Below are 20,406 nucleotides of genomic sequence, written 5' to 3'. Positions count from 1 at the left end.
AATTTGTTGTCCAGTGTTATCTAATGAGGAGGTGCAAATTAAAATCTAAGGTGCAGTTGGACAATATGAACATCTGCTCACCACTGTAAAGAAATGCAAACTAAGCTGGTTTGGCCACATTTCACACTCATCTGGCCTCTCAAAGACAATCCTAAAGGGCACAGTGAGAGGAAAGAGAGAATAAAGCAGACAGAAGAAGGGATGAGAAGATAATATCAAAGAGTGGACAGACATGGAGTTTGCAAAGTCCAAAAGAGCAGTGGTAAACAGGGCAAAATGGAAAGAGATTGTCACAAAGTCATCAATGGTACCTCTACAACCAGCTGGGTTATAGAATAAACAAAAAAAAAGAAAAGTAAATATGATATGTGACAGGTGATGGATGATGGATGATGAACACAGGAACATACCATAAACTCTCTTGCATTCATCCCATGCTGATGAAAAGTATCAATTCATACACTGGTGATCAAAAGTATGTATAATTTAGGGATCCTTCACAATGTGGTGATTTTTGGAGTAATATTTCTTACTTAAAACACTGAGTCAAGTTTTGTTATGAAAAAACCTCAGATTGGTTGCAAAACAAAATCTTAGTCTTGAAGTTAAGGCTTCAGTGAGGTTTAAAGCCATAATATGATATGACATCAACACAGGTGAAGGGTATCCACCACACCCATCCATCTGATGCACTGTGTAATATCACATTAAATATGGATTACACCATTTCATGAAAACACCGGGTAAGGACTTTGTAAGGACTTTATAAGAAAAATGTCTTTAAGGTAAGGACCAAACATCCTCACTACCTGGCCAATTCTGTACCTCCTCAGACTCTTTCAAGGTATACCAGTTGGTATGCTGACTTCCATTTCCTGTTTCCAGTGAGTTCTTTGTTGTTTGATTAAAACAAATAGTTTGTAACTGTCATGATAAAGCTGATATTACTGAGAAGAAACTAAGAAAAATGAAAAGTAAGGACTTTAATGAGTTTTCCTTTTTATTAAAATAAGCATTTTTTCTGACCTTACTAAGGTTTAAAAAAAGTAAGCATATTTCTAATTTGAAAGGACAAGTACAAACCATGATTAAAGGGCTCAAAATGAATTTTTTTAGTAATAGCATTTTGAAAGTTGTAATATTTTCAACTTAAAAAAATAAACAGGCTATTTTAAATATCTACAAGTATATTTAATATTTTGAGTTCACGAATCATTTAGTGATTTGTTTTCTCACCCCGCAACTTACTGGCATATCCGAATTGTAACCAGCAAAATGCTAACTTGCTTGCATCAATTTTTTAGTTCTGCATCTACAGGAGGGTATCCATCTCACCCATCCATCTTATGCACATTGTAATATCCTACTCACACAGGTGTGATGGTATCCATCTCACCTATCCATTTTATGCACATTGTAATATCATACTCACAAAGGTGTGATGGTATCCATCTCACCTATCCATCTTATGCACATTGTAATATCATACTCACACAGGTGTGATGGCATCCATCTCACCTATCCAAATTATGCACATTGTAATATCATACTCACACATGTGTGATGGTATACATCTGACCTATCCATCTTTTGCATATTGTAATATCATGCTCACACAGGTGTGATGGTATACATCTCACCCAATCATCTTATGCACATCGTAATATCATACAATATCCATCTATTAATCCATGCATACATACACACCTTGAAAAATTTCTTGTAAGGTCTCTGAGGACTGAGTTCATGGTTGCAGTGTTTTCCAGAAAGAAGCATTTGAACCTTTGTTGCCCCAGCATCTTCAGCATTCTGCAACAGTTCCTGGAGTCAGAAATAAATGATGGATTGTGTCTTGCCTATGAGATATGCTGTATTTTACTAATGTTACACATACGGACATACAGTGATATAATACAGCTTTCTGTTACAAACCAATACTTGTGACTGCTATACTTTATGAGTCAATAATTTCTATACTAAAAAATACTTTTATTTCGTCCTTCTTATTTAAAGATCAAGGGAGATAATAGTAGCAATCATTTTTGTCTGCTGTCCAGATATGAGCTGGATTTCATGTAAGTATTAACTCCTGGGTTGAAGAAGAACCCCACAAATTTGAAGGTCAAATGAACAAAGGCCAAAGTCACCAGGACCCAAACTGTAATTTAGACTTTCAAATTAAGTTTTTTCCATCCAAACTTGAGTAGTGGCAACTCCCTTCTGATTTAAAGGCCAAAAGTCCAAGGATCAAGGTCACTAGATCTGCTATTGTGATTTAAGTTTCAACCTGACATGTCAAATATCCTGCAGTTATTTTTATTCCAACATTTATGAGGAATATCTTTGATTAGGCAAAAAAACCCCTCAAAATATATGTGTCCCCATTTGTCCTAGTGTCACTGTGTTTTGTTGCTGACCCTTTCACTTTCACTTTTTTCCTCCAGGTTTAAAAAAATATAAAAACTATACAAAAAATAATTCCCTTAATCGATTTTGTGTTTTAATTGAGCAGTTTTTGCTCTATACTTGAGGTGCTTAGTACATTAGATATTCCAATCATTATAATGTATATCATATTTTTTCTTTTAAAACAACTACCTACCGACCCTAATTTTAAAACCAGTGCAATAGGAATCATATTTTTGGGCCTTAGAGGAAGAACTAATTTGAACTGATGTCCTCAAGCAAATTCTATTTAATGTTGCTAACAAAGCTTGTACTTGTAAAACAAAATCCAAAAGGTTCAAATATAGTTTTATAAAATAGAAAAACTGTTGCAATTCTATAGCCTTAAAATCGAAACATTTTATCTAATTATAAATACAAACATGCCTATCTAATTTCATTTGTCTACCTTAAGCTGTTTGGGGTGATCTTGCTAACAAGGTCTAGTAAAACAAATCAAAGCTACAAAATTTCAAAAATGTGTATTAAAAAAAATCAAACATGCTGTCATGGCCTAAAGGTCTGAGCTATGTATAAATATGTCTGCTAACTTTCATTAGTCTATATGTGGGGTATAATTAACAATGCTAACAAGGTTTTTGTCAAAGTAACATTGTTAAAAAAATATATAAAAAAAAAAATTTGAAAAAAAAATGTAATGACCTGAAAGTCTAATCAGGTCAACTAGATACAAATAGAAAGATGCCTTTTAAATTCATTGGTCATGTGACTGTTACTTTATCATTTTGTCTTCAAGTTTAAAGTCCATGTAATTTCAATTTAAACTTAAAAATTACTGTAATAAGCTGAAAACCTTACCAGGTTATCTACATATGCATAGAAATAAGTTAGCAAACTTTCATTTTTCTGTGTAATGTGATATTTGTACAATCTTGCCAACATACTTCTTATGTGCACAGACAGTACATGAGAACCAAAGCAGGGAGTTGGGACATAAAACAGACCAAAATCTTCATTTAAACGTAAAAACTCCAAATATTTCAACCTTATGATACAACACATGAAGTAGGGTTATTTTATGTAAACATATAAATAATATAAACTTATAATTCTGTTGTTTTTTGTAAGAGTAACATCTACTGAGTAACATACCTCGTCTTAGGCTACAGCATCATCAGAATTTATGCAAACTATTCAGGGTCTAAATGCACATAGGAATATATGTCTCATTTTAAGTATAAATTATAATTTATGTTGTTTTGATAATAATGTGGGCCAAAGTTTACATACCTGCTCTTATAACAAAATCAAAGCTAAGAGCAGTTGGCCAGATTTTTTTCTTCAAAAGGCATTATTTACTGAAAGCTAAATGGTGCCTAGGGACAGCTGCAAAAGTTATACTTTATTATAATATAATGTGATTTGTACAACATGTACCAGTATATTAAATATTTCAATGAAAGTTTTTTTCAAATTGGCCAAGGCACAATTACATTTTAACCTGTTTGATATGGAAGCCAAATACATTAAACAGGGAACCATTTTTGTACAAAGTTCAATAAATATGTTAAACTTTTGGGGGTTTTTTCCCTGAGGCCATGAAAGTTTAATTACTTTTCATTGCTGCTGAAACAAAATGGTTGTAAAGGAAGTTACCAAAAGCCAAAAGTTGACAGAACCTCTCAGAAGAAACAATGCATCAAAATTTAACAAAATTTGTTTCAGCATCAGCACTTTATATTGTTATGAACAAGCTCTCTAATGCCATCATGGTGTCTTTCACAGGGTGTCAGCTATAATGTAAGTTTAATCATCCCACAATAGTTACAGTGGTTAGGTTACAACTTATGCAACAAATAAGATACACACCACAAATTCATCTACTATAAGATACTGACATTTAATTTGGGGGTGGTGGATCAGTAGGGGGCTATGATTTTATTTTGAGCCAATATATTTTTTTCTTCTTTTATCTCAAAATATTTTTTTAAATAATATGATGAATATAATATGGTTCTATTTTTCTATAAATCAAAGCAAGATATTTTTTCCAGCTAATGACAGATGAAAATTCAAATAGATCCCAGCCCCAGAACATTAAATTGTTGGTCCCTTGTATACTCAAAGTGTACTGTTTTATGTATTGTAGTATGTTCAGAAACACCATAATAGAATACTTTTCATGGTACCCATGTCCAATATATATATATATATATATATATATATATATATATATATATATATATATATATATATATATATATATATATATATATATATATATATATATATATATATATATATATATAATTGTACCATGTGCCCCCAGATCCACAGTTGTATAATGTGGCAGCAGATCCACAGTTGTATAATGTGGCAGCAGATCCACAGTTGTATAATGTGGCAGCAGATCCACAGTTGTATAATGTGGCAGCAGATCCACAGTTGTATAATGTGGCAGCAATATTTCATAGCACCTCTACTTATCATGTGCCAGCTAATATGTAAAATTGTATTATGCACCAACAGATTTGCTATTTATTCTACAACAGAACTCTGACAATGATTTAATCAACTGGGTAATTTATTCCCTGGATTGAAACTAATTGTATTTTTTTAAACTTGATAAGCACCACTTAGAAAATGAACTAACAGTGTGCAATGATGGGCTTGGTAATGCAGAATAGGCCTGATCTGCATATTTTGAAAGTTGACTAGCTTAGGTATTTTTTTTAAGTGTGATTCTCATGCGGAGTTCATGTAATGATGTTCATGCGGAGAAGGTCTTGGACTTTTTAAAACAGTTACTGTTACAGAAATAAATCTGATTTGATATTGGAAATCACCTATTTTACTTCTGTGTTCAGGGTCTATTAAGGACTGTGATTGAAGGATTCATGCTAATTTCTAAAAGTTTATGCAGAAAAATCAACCAAATGCATGAAAATCAGCCATTATATTTTTGGGACCTATCTTTATTTCTTCTTTACATTTTCCAAATAATTGCGGGGGGGGGGGGTAATTTTTCCTTCCTAACCTTTCAGCTCTAAAATAGATTATGGTTTTCCATGCCTTCTTTGGGACACCTCAACTTATTTAGGACTTTATAGCCAGGATTGTACTGATGTGCCATTAAACCTAACACAGGACATTGATTTTTTATGTGCCATATCTGCTTCTTGAAAACTGCATTAAGTGTCACAGAAGCCATTCATATTGGCTTTTGTTACATCGCAGCATTTATTTCTATGTAACAAAGCAATCCATCGTTATTGACAGATAATTCCATCCATCATTATTGACAAATAATTCCATCCATCATTATTGACAGATAATTCCATCCATCATTATTGACAGATAATTCATATAACAAAACTCCTATACTGCTTTTGTTAGCTGAGTTACATCAAGTCTGCTGCACATCTCACAAAACAGATTAAATATTGCTTGATACTTGTATAGAAAGTTTAAAAAAAACCTGTATTGTCTTCCATTTGATTGATGTATCTTCTTCCCATGTCAAGATTTACTGCATACTTGAAGTTTGTAAAGAAAATCAAAATATTCTTCAAAAAAATTATCGGTAAACTAATCAAAGCCAGACCAGAAAAACAAGACAATCCAAAAGTTTTAGTTGTTACAAAAAAATTTATGATGGTGTTGACATGTCAGACCAAATCTAATCTAGCTATCTAGCTAGAAGGAGCAAAATGTATTTTCACCTCTTATGTTTGTATATAAGCAGCTAGGTGTTATGGTAAGTTTATGAGTTGTAACTATATATATATTTATATATATACAACATACATTAAAAATAACATGGCAATTAAAGTGTTGGTATAAAGCAAATTGATGTACCAATACTATCAAATTGAGATCTGCCCATGGTGCAGTAATGCAAATATATAAACATTTTTTCAACATGAATATATAAACATTCTTTTAACTGCAGGCCTATAAATCAATGATGAATTTTAACTCATTAATCATTAATGATGTATGAAAATTATGATAAACAGTATTAATAGTTACCGTTTTCTAAATTTATTTAACATGGTACACAATTTCATTGCAATCCTTTCTTTTTTCCATTACCCTATCATGCATAAATGGCAGCATATCGGTACACAGAAATATGGAATGAGAGAGAAAAACAATTTGGGTTGGATTGAAACCATAAAACTAAACTTGCACCAAGTAACCTACAAAAATATGGTTCATCGTAACTGCATGTTTATACTTTCCTTGGGATCTATCTAAAGTGTTCATAATATCAGTGGTACATGGTTCCAATATAGCCTGTCAACACTTTAAGTTAAATTTGTTGGTTACGAGGCACACATACTTTGATGTACTTAATGCTCTATTGTTGTTGCTGTTGTTCTTTCTTAAATCTATTATAATGTTCTAAAATTGATTATTAATAATTAATATGAAAATGTCCCAAAACAGCACCCTCTCCACTCTCTCTCTCTCTCTCTCTGGACCATTGTAGCAAAACAACAAAAAAAATTAGAGAAAATTCATGAAAATATGATCGTTGGGGATATATCTCAGAACCTATGAATGATGGTAAAGTTAAGTCAAACCATCCAAAGGAAAAGGAGAGAGAGAAAATAGAGAGAATTTTATGGCCAGTGGTAATGTTAATTAAAGCAGAATAATAACTCAGTTGAAATGTTATATTAAATTGTTTTAATTACCTCTTGTTGGTTTGTCATTTTGATTAGTTTCTATTCCACACTAATTTCCATGTGACAGAACCAGAATGCTTAAGTGTTCAGTGAGTACGAGGTAAAAATATTATTTCATGTTTAAGTCATAAGTGTGTATTATATTGATTTAATCAATGTGAAGAAAAATAGAAACTTAAAGAGAAAACAATCAGCTTATCAACGTGCAAAGGTGATTGTGAACAACATGAAAAGGCATAGAACTACATGTTTGTTGCGGACACACTCGTAGGGATGTTAAGAGTTCATTCTTGGTCAATACACAGTTGCCCAGAGCATATCTTAACTACTTTTGAAGGGCAAATATGGGTATTTGTATGTGATATAAATAAAATATACATATAGCATGTATGCTGTTTCAATGTTATACCACTCACATAAATTGTTCAGTAAAAGGACACTTGGCAAGCCTTGTTTCCTTTTAATGAAAAATATATACATCTTGTTTTATATCTTTGACACAGCATACATACTATACATATTATATATATATAGTTCCCCCTCTTGAACACCCCCTAAAAACAATGAGTTTGTGTTCAAAAGTACCCCTGTAATGTGACCAGCAGCCAGCATATTAGTACAAAAATGTAAAATTTTCCCCTCACAAGTGGCCACATTTTATTTTAAATGTGTCCAGAACCAGCAATTAATTCATATGGTAAGGTAAACAATCTGATTATCTGTCTCCCAATGTCAGGTTTCCATTAATGAAAGAAGTGTTGGCTAAAATTACATGTAACGCTAAGATTAATATCATATATAATTATCAATAAAAGCCAATGATTATTGGAAATTGGACTCAACTATGTTGCATAATGTGAATTCATTAAAAAAAATCTTTATGCACTTTTAGCCAAATATTCTGTTTTAGGCTTCATACAACTGACGAGTTCTTCTATTTAATGGTTACAACCAGATGTATTGTCAAGATCATAACATGGTCAGCATAGGCTAAATATAACCTTGAACAAAACAGGGTACCAGACAAAGACTGAAAATCATGTGACAGTACATGTATCACTTCATTTATGAAGAAGGCATTTCATCCACTCAACAAACTTTCGTCTGCATAATTAAATTGCAATACTGTTCAAGTAGCAACATAGGAATAAATCATTACAAAACTTTAATATGTCATATGTAAACAGAGACTTATTACTTTAGAAGAAAGTCAAGGTTATTTGACTTGACAACACCAGGGAGGTCGATTGGTGAATAATTGCATGTTGCAAGGACTTGAATAAACATCATAACAGATAAGAAGAATATTCAGAAACAGTTGGAAAATGGAGCAAATGGAAAGTGAATTATGTCTGTACCAAGATTAAATGACATTTCTGAATCCTTCTGCAATGTGCATGACAACAATACTCCACTCATATTTCCCCTTATGTCAAAAAATAAGAACTATTAATGTATGTTCAATTGAAATAAGTCTACTCTTAAGACAAAAGGAATCTTTAAATAATGTTACTTTTAAATGAAGATATTAAATGCTTTGAAGTATGTAGCTTTCTTGCAATGTACATTACATATACTTCTCACAAAAAATTTCCCTCTGGTAAAGACATATCTATACATGTATATGAGATCATGATTATATAATCTTTAATATCAAGCAAATCTGAAAATGGGCTTGGCATGGAATGGTTCAAATATGCCTTTCTGAAAGCATGATTCAAACAAAAGAATTGTGATCAAGATCAATTCACTGGACTACATGGATGTTAGCAAATATTTTCACAGTGATCAAGTATGACTAACTGAAATATGCCCAAGCATATGGAAACTGTACCAATACCATAGTTTATACTGGTCAAATGTGCCATTATAAAACATGGACCGTGCTTACAGCTGGACCAACAAATGTTAAGAACGCCTATAAAAATTAAGTTGTTTTGCATGATGTGAATTCATTAAATCAGTCTGTTTATTTAGAGTTCTGTTACTCATAATTGAAGTGTAGATTATGTTGTGAGTCTGCTGCATCCAGTATTATTGGCTGATCATGATGCTGTATCCTGCATTATGCCATGCAGATATGAGTGATTTATAAATAGATCTATACAGTCATGATTCCCATAACAGAAATCTTACTTTGATAATTTGTCCATCATCAGGGTACTCGGAGAGGATGTTCTTAAGATCCTTGATCAATGAAGGTCGTACCATACCAGACCGAATCACTGGGTCTGATCCATTGTCATCAGATGAGACATCACTCTCTGAAGGTGATTAAAAACAATTTAAAGTACTATTGGTTCATTTAAAGTTCAATGGTACTACTCAATTTTTGAAGTTTATTTTTCATATCAGTACAGTTCACCATCTACCTGTAAACAAGAAAGATAACTACTTATGCTCTTAGTATTTGCATACATATTGCAGTCTATTAAACATATCAGTATCAAGAATCAATGTCATTACTTATAGTTGTATTTCTTCGCTTGTTATAACCAATTTTATGTGGCTTCCCATAAAACATGCCCTATTTGAGACAAAACTAGCATTACACTGCTATGCTAATAGTATAACATCCCCACAAGTGCACCCTGGGACATGAATAATTTGTTAAAAAATGTTGTTTCTCTAAAAGCTGTTGGAGGGAGGATTTTTGTGTGGGGGGAAGAATTTTAATAATGTAATACCTACTGTTCGCTATTACATTGCTTACCATTCTGGAAAAAGAAACTATCATCATCCATATAAGGAAAAGCCATCCACCATTAGATGAAAAGAGCTAGAGAGAAGTCAGATCAAGTCTGTCATAAGCCCATGTGCAGTAGTCATCCTCTTTCTTAGGAACACAGACTACTTATAGAACAAGAGAGTGGAAGGTGGGAATCTGGCAAGAGGTCCATATTACATCATTAAAATTATTTTTACGTCCTCTCCCCAAAATCTACATTTTAATATGAGTAATATATTACCTGTCACTCTTGCACTGCTGAAGATGCCAGTGTGGTGAAAGCCTGATGGCCTCAATAATTGTAGGAGAAAGGAAACACTCACCCTTAAGGTAGGAATGTCCAACTACTGAAAAGTTGGTAACAGCTGCAACCAATGACCGAAAGAAACTATGCTTTCACTCTGTGTGTCAAAGACCAAAGCTAGAAGGAGAGGAGAGTAGTGTTTGACCACCAAAATGCAGCTTTCATAACCTCCTTCATTGATGAATGAATTAGATCAGCCAATGAGGTGGCAATCAATGAAAGATCCCTCTTGGTAAGGGGCTTATAAACTCTCTTGATTGAGAGGGCTATCAAGATATCAAACTATCAACAAGACATTACGAGGGAAGGTAAGACATTCCTTAGCCTGTTCCTCCATTTTGAAGCAGCCAAAGAGAATCTTGATCATTCCCAGCACAGATACAATTGAGACTGGAGATCTTAATTGGGAGTGGAGATAGTACAAAAACCTGGTTGAAAAAGGAGATAAAATACATAAACAACCTTTTTCTGTACAAAGGGCATAAATGTTTTATGGGTAAGGTTCCCTAAATAACTGTTTATAAGGGGATTTTGGCAAAGGCCATAACATACATAAAAGATTCCCTCTGGGCATTAGCAAGTGTAACATGTTGATCATTGAGACCACAGAGGGGCTATCAAAATGAGCTGAACAATAGAAATCCTACCTTGTGGAGCACTTACAAATTCATTCTGAATCATGGGAATGCATAAGCAAACAGACGATCCCACCACAGACTGAAGCATTCACTTCCCAGGCCTATCTTATTGGGGACTGGGGAAACATTAAAGGGATCTTGCTAGTCTCAATGTGTGATGTTTGCATGCATTGGGGTGGGGTTCTTCCAATATAATTTAATTAAATTATGATGAAAGTTCCACCCTGGCTCGTGAGGTTAGAAAGTTAAATTAGTGACGAGGTAGATTTACAGCTCTGAGCCCCCAGTCAGCAATGCTGACGGTTAAATTATAGAGAACACGAAGATGAAATTCAATCAATAACAATTTAATAAATTTGATAAATTAAAATGATAACTTCCAATCACTCGTCTTTCCCTCGACCAAGTGACAGCCTAATTCATCCCGTGATTTACAGTGTGAGTTCGATTTTCCCCCTGTCCTTGCATCTACTCATCTCTTTCTTTCCCGCTAATTCCTTCCTTCTTTCCATTTCTCTAACTCCTCCTTCATCTCTGTTTCCCTCTCTACTATCTCCTCCTCCAATTTTGCTCCCAGACTTCAACTTCTCCTGACTTCTCTCATTTCTCCTCCTTTCCTCCGTCTCTCTATCTGAGACTACGGGACCAAACTGTAACTGGTCTGTCCCTCAAAGCTTCCTTATTTGAAGCTCTCTGTACTTAGAATTATCTGCTCTAAGATTTTCCCGCCAATAACGAATGGCTATTCGGAGTTACGCTAACCTCTCCTCTGGGTAATTTCTCTCAGTGAACTAATTCTTGCCTGAAGACGCAGAGATTTGATTCTGCCCAAATCAAGGTCTCTCCCCATCTCGATTCTGATTGGGTGGTGCTGTGACCCTGTCCAATTGTCTTAGCAGCCAGTTCAACCTGTCTGTCTGTCTGCAGGGAAAAGAAGTTAAGAAACTCCCACTTCTTCAGGCAACCTCTTTTGATCTTGGACAAACATTTCCACACCTAGGTGATAATTGGCTTCGCAACCTAGGTCCAGCTCTCCACTTCTAGCTACGGCAATCTTACGTAATGGATTAGTGCTAGCCTTCGGCAATGTTTAACATCAAACAATGGCTTGTCAGAATTACCTTGATTATACATGTTTCAAACTGGGGCTACTCTTGGTCGGGGTAAACATGACACAATGCAAACATGTCCACCACGGGTCTCCCTGAACTGTGACTCTGCTATGAATTGGCCTAGAGACCATTCCATAAGGATTACCTTGTGTGTCCAAGACAGACGCTCTGCCTCAATATTCTTCATACCACATATATGACAAACCCAGCGGGTAATCCCTTTCTGGTGTTGCCCAGCAAAGGAGGTTCCAAACATTAATGCACAAATAAAGAGCATGTGTGCCTTCTTGTTGCCCCATCCCAAATCCAACACATAAATGAACAGTTATGGGCTGAGTTTGTGGCATGCATAAAGACTCAGGTCATAAGCTGGTTCCAGCTTGCCCATCACCTTGAATAGTGGTAAAATTCTGATCATAAAGAAATCTGAGTTGTCAGTAGACCCCTGCACAGTTTCCAGTTCTTGTGAAAGAAAAACTGGATGGAGCACTAGTGCATAACCAGGTCTACCATACAGTTCAAGATCAACACTATGGATAGATATAAACAAGCAAACAATGGAGTCTTAGCAAAAGCACCATGATTCTGTCTATTTTGTATGCAGGGACTCAAACTTAAATCCACCACTGGTAAGGAAATTAATCAAAATATTTACAAAATCCTAAAAATTAGCCAGTCACATTTCCCTATTCTCTAGGTCACTAAGGACCAGCAGTGGGAAAGTTCTTGTTTGAGGGACTCTAGGGGGCCATTTTGGCTCAACAAATCAACAATAAACTGGAGTATAGGGATCTGTAGTGACCTCTGAGGTCTGTGGCAACTACTTCCATCACTTTGGTAAAGGCTCTGGGAATGGGGACAAAATTGAATGCCAGAGTGCAAAATTAGAAAACCTCTTTGTCCAGAAAATCCCAAGGTACTAAGTGTGAAGAGAAAAATTTGGAATGTGAAGATAGGCATCCTGAAGGTATATGGAGACTGTCCAGTTGCCAGGATTTGGGCTGTCTCTGACTGAAGCTGTAGTCTCCATCTTGAATGATTCCTCCTGAAGGAACCATGTTTAACTTGGGGAAAAGTCTATAATCAGCCGGAAATTTCTACCCCATTTTTGGATACAAGAAAAATCTGGAAATAGAAGGCCAGAGAATGGTCATATAACACCCTTTCTACATAAACCTTCTGCTTAAGAGTGTCCACCTCTTCCCTTAATTGCACCAGATTTTACCAGGGTCATTTAACACTCTCCCTACTGTACCCTTCTGTTGATGAATTTTCACCCCTTCCCATAATTGCACCAGATTTTGATAGATGAAAAAGAATGCGGTCTTCACCAGAGGTAAATATTCCCAGAATATGATGGCAGTATCCTTCATTTAATATAAAGAGGATCCACCAAATGTTCATTATGCTCGAATGGGTCTTTTAAAATATAGCTAGTCAGGCAGCCATGGGAATCTCTGGGAAAGACATGCATGGCAGGAAAGAAAGTGAATCTATATGGCTGTTCCATCACCTCCTTAAGGAAAAGAAAGGGGCCCACAAACTTTATTCATAAACATGTTCAGCAACTTTACCTAGATTCAGGTGGGCAAGAGGGAAACTTAAAGAGGGACTGCTCCCTAGACTGGGGCTGCGTTACTTTAAACAACTTTACTGAAGACCATGAGGGGAAATCAGCATGGTCACACCTCCTGGCCAGTTTTTGATTATCAGGAGCATAGGTGAGGGAGCACTATTGTTTTTCATTAGGATCATGGGATACCACAAGGGGGATGAGGCCTCCAAAAAGCTATCCATTAAGACTTCTGAAGTATCAAGGGCAACATCCCTGTGGATTTGAAGAAGCTCTGCTGAGAAAAACATTGACATGAACATGGTATGCCATCATGTTTTGGCAACCACCTCCAGCAAGTAGCTGTTCTGAAGGAGGTTGCCAGTTAAAAATCAGTTTGCATGACTTATAATGGTGACAAGCAATATCGCCTTATGTTTCAGTGCTTCCACATACAAAGGCATAGGCTTAAGGGGCCAAGCAGGAGTATACAATATGGCAAGCTGCAGAGACCTGAAGTCTCAATCTCAATCTGTTCTTTGGCAAACTCACTAGCATACACTAGAGCTAATAGGATATCCTCCCCCTGCTCTCACCCCCAGTTGGCAAGACTTTCTGATCCCATTTACTCTGTTGAGAAGAAGTAGGAGTATCTGTGTCCTGTAATTTTTCATGCAGAGTGATGGGACTGTCCCTTCCTCTTTAACTCCACACAAGCTGGTAATGTGGGTCTATAAGCCATAACATCAGCACTGCTATGAGGCCGTGATCTGAACATCCATGTTAAGCATAAATGAGAAGGATAATTCACTTCCCTAAAATGGATGCCCCCACATTTGATGGGATTGTGGATGCAGATCTGATCCACCCTCCCTAGTATGGTGTAAGTATGCAGACTTTGTTTCCTAATTAAAACTAGATGGTATAATGAAGAAAGGGGGTCTCATCCCAATCACCATCCCAACAATGACTGATCTTGAATGACCAGTGACTGATGCCTGATGACCAGTGCTGGGTGTATGGTCAACTGTCAATGATTGGTCAAGAAACTCTAATCTGATGGAGAAGTCATCCTCAGAACTTAAGGTGAGATTGCTCTCACCCCTTGTTGCCTTCTCAGAGCTATGGGCTTGGAAAGGGTGTTGTTCTTCCCTCAAGGGAGGGAGTGCAACTCACTCACTGCCCTAGGAAGAAACCCTGGACTGAACTTTCACCAGCACTGACTGAGTCACATTAACCATCAGGAGTCAAAGGGATTTATATTTCTCCAAAGAGAATGATTACATATCCTCCTGGGATCTGGGAGTGCTTTTCTTAAATAAAGAGTTAATCTTCCGGAGATCTAAGTGCCCAGACAAGCATTTTATATTCATCTGAGATCAAGGAGTTATCTTCTTCTGATTTCTAAGGGAACTGGATATGTCCAATGTGTTCCTGAGACAAAAGGAGTAAAATCCCATACCTCATCTGACCATGAGCAACAAAGTGACTGCTGTCCATACATTAAAAGCTAGTGCAAAAATAGCAGGTGGAGTGTGTACCCCAAAGGGATTTCCTTTATCCTGTATTCACCCACACTATGACATTTATAGTTTTTTTTAAATTCTGAAAACAAGAAGTTATGCTGAAAACTGTTGATAATATTGATGAATAGTGTGAGACCTCCATCAAAAAACACTTTAACACCACCAATAAACTACCTGTCAATATGACATTGATAAGAAGAGTGGTGTGAGTCCAGCAAAACACACTGTTACAATAATGGTTAATCAAAGGAGTGGTGTGCAACACTTAAACTCATTATTATATTGTAATGTCTGCTGTGAGACCACTCAAACACACTAATAAAGATAATCATGGTGAGAGACATCACAAGAGAGTCTCAGATTTATTAAGTAATATTAGTTAAAGGATCATCAAATCAGGTATGTTTTAAAATATAGGTCTGTAAGCAGAGCTCACAACAAATTGTAGATGTAATGGGGAAGACATTTTCCTAAAACCTACAATCTGGAAACCTCCAAAATTAATTAATCAAGTATATAAACTGCATGGTTATGGCCTTCCATATAACCCAACTTGATGGGTAACAGAAAGAGAACTGCTGACAACAGTTTTTAAAAAATACCTCAAAAGTGTACAAGAGCTACTCACTCTATGCTTAAAATACAATGGACGGAGGATGTAAACATTCAAAGAATATGGAACATCATCTTTAATTGCCAGAATATGTCTTGATATGAGAAAAGAAAAACTGTACACTACAGCATGGTTGAAATCAACCAAAAAAAACATGTCAACCATATGATAGATGACAGCAACTGTGCATTGGCCTATGACATGCAGGGACAGACTGGATCTGTCTTATTTATAGTTCTGGACTTCTTGAACTAATTTCCATCTAATGGTAATTTTCTATATGGAAAAGGGTAAACTCCATCCTGGAAATGTGAGCAACAGATAATGTATTCTAATATTGAAAATGCTATATTATGTGTAGCTTTGCTTCAATCAAAACCATCATTAAAATGCCATGCTAATAGTATACTGACCCGCATAAGACATACCGGTACATGGGACAGAACCAGTAGATTTAGAAATTTTTACAAGTAGTTGTACTTCTAAACCGATAGATCTTGTATTGACATAAATTTTTAAGTCTTTTAAGGGGACTGAAAAGAAAACAAGTGGATTTTTTTTAACATAATATGTATTCTCTTCATTTTATAATAAAACAGTTATTTATTACCATAAATCTGATTCTAATGGAAAATGTTACAATAATAATGAAAAAATACCAGTCAATGCCTTGTCAATTAAATGAAAAAAGAAGAGTTGTATATCTTACAGTTCACTGCAAAGATTTATAAAAAAAATCCACAGGTGTTTAAGCTTCCCTCACAAGATCACTCACTGGTGACCAATCATGACATTCATCATACTTATTAAGTTTCACACATAACAGGCTTTCAGAAGTTTTCTGTTCCAGATTTCCCTTGAATCACTATGTATTTTGAGAAGAATAGAGAATTCACTATATGTATTAGCATTAGAAGTGGAAATGACAAAACAACCATGCTAAGCCTGCAATGAAATTCAAACTTCAGTTTTCCACTGGGTGTATTTTTAAAGCTGCTGACTGTTCTCTAATACTCCTTTAAGGCCAAGTTCATCCCAAAGAGGAAGTTCCTGAGTTAGACTATGAATTCCTGATTCTCATCATTTTAGATGGTGTGTTGTTAGCATTGGAAGATTGGGTGAGTTTTGGCATTTTGACATGAATAGAAAAAATACTGTCTTAAATATTTCTCTAGAAACATTTTAAAAACACAATAACACAAACTCAAAAACTCAAAATAATAAATTGTGTTTTTCTGCCCAAATCATCTAGTCAGTCTTTCCTTTTTATCTCTCTGCCACCAAAGGTCAGCAAATTTTATTCAGAATTATAAAGCCACCATGGACCAGCTTGGATCTTTTTATTACGTATAAAATATTCTACATTTGATCTTTAAATACTCTCCAGATTATAACAATAAGATAGTCAATTAACAGCTTGTTGTGTATATATGTAGTCATCTTAAACCAATATTACTCCGCGACATTAGCAAGATGCCACTTTTGTCCTATTTTCAAGATATCACTACACTAACTGAGGTAAACAACTGGTATTGCTTCCTACTAAATTTTGTCTTGATTGTTTTCTTGAGATCTACTGACCAGTGAAGAATGTTACTTGTATTTTATAGAAAAATAGTAATAAAGCCTAAACAGAAAATAAAATGTTTATTGAATTCAGCCTATTAGGTTTCATACAGGATGACAAAGCAAACATGCAGGCATATAAAAGTGCTACTTAGAACATGTAGAACAATCAATTTACAATCAATCATTCATTTTACACCTCCAATTATTTTGACTTGTTTTCTCCATCTTCAAGCCCAATCAAAGTCAGCATCTGCTTGAAAAGCACTTATAACAAGTTGCAAACAATTTCTCTACAAAGGAGTGCAATAAATAATGTAACAGTTTGGAATTTACCATCAGTACTGTCTTCCACTTCATCTTCATTCATTTTTTCTACAGGGTCTTCATCTTGTCTTTTTCTCTTCCCATATGGACTAGCTCTTTCACAGTCCTCCATTACCCTGCAAAATGGCACTGAATCATCAATCAACTGATGTTTGCTTATTATCAGGTAAGACTTCAGAGACTAATTATGAACCTTAGGAAAACAAAGTAACATGCATTGTCTATGCAACTGCTACTGTTAGAACAATATGAACCACATGAGAAAAAAAATAGATCTTGAACTTTGAATGAAATGTACTTGTTATTCGCTTTAATTCATGGAAACCCCCATTTTTTTTGTTTAATTTGGGGTTGCTACCAACCATGAATTTAATCCATACTCAATATAAACTCTGTTTTTCATTTTAGAATCAGTGACCTTGACCTTTTAACCCCAAAATCAATAGACTTCTTTCTCACTTCAACTGCTTCTTTCTTGTTCCACCACACAGTTTGGTCCTTGTCTTCTGCTGTGGAAAAAACACTGTTGTGAAGAAACCATCTTCTTTTAGTCAGTCACCTTGACCTTTGAAAAAACTGAAACATCAGTAAGCTTCATACATATCCCAAATGCAAGCATTCAAAACGTTTGGAAAAAGTAGATGGTTTAAAACTAAATTTACTTTGCAGAAATGAACAGGTAACAGATGTACAGAGAGAGAGGTATGGACATATAGATGTACATACAGATGGATATCATCAGATTAAATATTTTGGTAGGCGTAAATAAAATTAACACACATGCTGACAAATGAACCCACAGCATTTGGTACACATTGGTATAATCAGCAATGCCAGCTATAACAGGTTCGTGGAAACTCATTGTATTGGACATTCTGTTCTCATTTCCCTCAGAGTTCTGATATTAGGATGGTTATTCTATCATATGATATTAGCTGCTTGCACTTTATAGACTAATTAATACTAAGAACATTTCAATTAAATTGAATTAAATTTAAATTCACTGGAGAGACAAATAACTAAAATGTTAAACCAAACAATTACTCTTTGTTACATATCCAGACACATCTGATCATCAAAGTTTATTGGATGGCTTCCCCAAGGCCTGTGGAGTAAAATTAAATTAGTAAAATATGTCATAACAGCAAATCCAGGTCAAAATTGATTATATTCCCCTAAAAACAAATCTGTATGTCAATGTATAATGTAATGTACCATCTGATTATTCGATATTGAAATATTAGCTTTTCCAGTCTTCATTCACCGTCTGTTCATGTCAAGCCATCAAAAGTGTGTAATATTCATTTTTTTTTTTAAATTATGCTTAATTTTGCAATGAAAAGATGCTGGAAAAAAAAACGTGCAGAGAGAGTGTTAATCTCGATCTTGTTTCTACAACAAAGAAATACATCCACATGGTCATCTACCTCATGAGGCCTGATAGACAGAGGAGACTGAAGGCCCAACAATTAAACACTGTCCCATTAATACACCTTCTGTTTCTTTTTTCTTGTCAGATTTGTTGAGCAATTACTTAAATAAGAAAACCCAGAAGGTTCACAGCTTTAATTATAACACCCCATCCCACACCCTAGAAATATCCTGGATCCAACCCTGTCACTGACTGTATGCAATATTGAGCAATGGAATCCATGCTGGTAAAGAATACAAACCATTTAGTCATTACATTTTACATTTTAACTTGGCAATGCAAATTGAAAGCAGTAGTAAATAAACAAGTTTCCTGGGCCTCAAACTACCCTCCTATTCTTGCATATAAGGCTTTAAACCATCCTCTTCTTCCTGCACATAAAAGTTTCATTTATTTAATGTCTATTGCACAAATTTTCACAACATTGTTTTAAACAAACCTCGCCATCATAACTACAGGACTAAAAAATAACCCTGGTTTATCATGACCTGAAATATAACACTTCCTAGTGTGATTACCCTAGAACTCAACCCCATGGCTACAGAATACCTTGATTAGATTACATATCTGCAAGACAAAAGCAGGTAATGAAACTGAAATACCAACTAGTGTTATCTCTAGTGCAATAAAGCAGGGAATCCTGTCCTGCCTGCCCCACTCAACAATCTCAAATTCATGTAGAATAAACAAAGAAAACTTAAATATTAGTACTCACATACATGACACAAGCACCTCAAAACACCAATAATATAAATGCTATGCTAATAATTATAAGATGCTAATATGGGTCTGAAAACATTCACCTGAAAGAGCATACTAAAACTCTGTGTAAAATTTAAAGAAAGAAACAAAGAAACAACAAGAGATCCAAGAGGATCTGACATTGCTCAACTGGCTTACATTAGAGTTGACCATTTCACTATGCAAGTTTATGAAGTATGACAAAAAAGCACCTAGTATGTAAACTGTCTCACACACATCATATGACATTGATTTTACCTACTATAATATATCCAGATACAAAATTCTTCCTAAAGACAAAGGCATAATCAGTATCCAAAGTCTCCTGTTCATAATGAAACCCATCCATAATTTGCATGATGTAAACGCTTTTCCTGAGTCTGATAGCATCTAGATTAAATGAGGGAAAAAACCCAGCCAATCACATGCAACTTATTAATATGCACAAATTGCACTTTCATTCTTGAACTTGTCTAAAAAATACTAACATATGGTTATTACCTATGGTGAAGCAAAACCTGATTGGCATTTTGGTCCCCAGAGTGGAAAAATGTTTATCCAATCAGATAAAAGATTACCTCATTAGTATGGATATATCTTGCTCCTACTCAAAATCATTCAAAATACTGATAATACAAAACTATTTAACAAATATGATCAAATTTTCTGACAAGAAATATAGTCACTAGATTGTTGACCGCCTGCAAGCTAATCAGATGCAAGGTCATGTCACTAATATGCATGAATTTCACTCACACTCAATTAGG

General features: G+C 35.0%; 1 protein-coding gene across 1 annotated transcript in view; it reads right to left on the bottom strand.

Moving 5' to 3' along the window:
* The window catches only part of LOC149786366 (sacsin-like), a 76,278-nt gene that overhangs the window by 47,966 nt on the left and 7,906 nt on the right, over positions 1-20,406 (bottom strand). Inside the window, exons 2-5 of the mRNA XM_089975928.1 lie at positions 17,476-17,582; positions 13,571-13,729; positions 9,237-9,364; positions 1,708-1,821 (exon numbers count right to left, since the gene is read on the bottom strand). Coding sequence (XP_089832054.1) covers positions 1,708-1,821; positions 9,237-9,364; positions 13,571-13,729; positions 17,476-17,582 — 508 coding nt within the window. The remainder of the gene's footprint in view (positions 1-1,707; positions 1,822-9,236; positions 9,365-13,570; positions 13,730-17,475; positions 17,583-20,406) is intronic.

The sequence above is a fragment of the Sinohyriopsis cumingii genome, chromosome 12 (assembly GCF_028554795.1).
Source record: "Sinohyriopsis cumingii isolate HCF-2022 chromosome 12, ASM2855479v2, whole genome shotgun sequence".
Lineage (NCBI taxonomy): Eukaryota > Metazoa > Mollusca > Bivalvia > Unionida > Unionidae > Sinohyriopsis > Sinohyriopsis cumingii.
The sequence above is the reverse complement of the archived record's forward strand: the minus strand, read 5'-3'. Positions and strand labels throughout refer to the sequence as shown.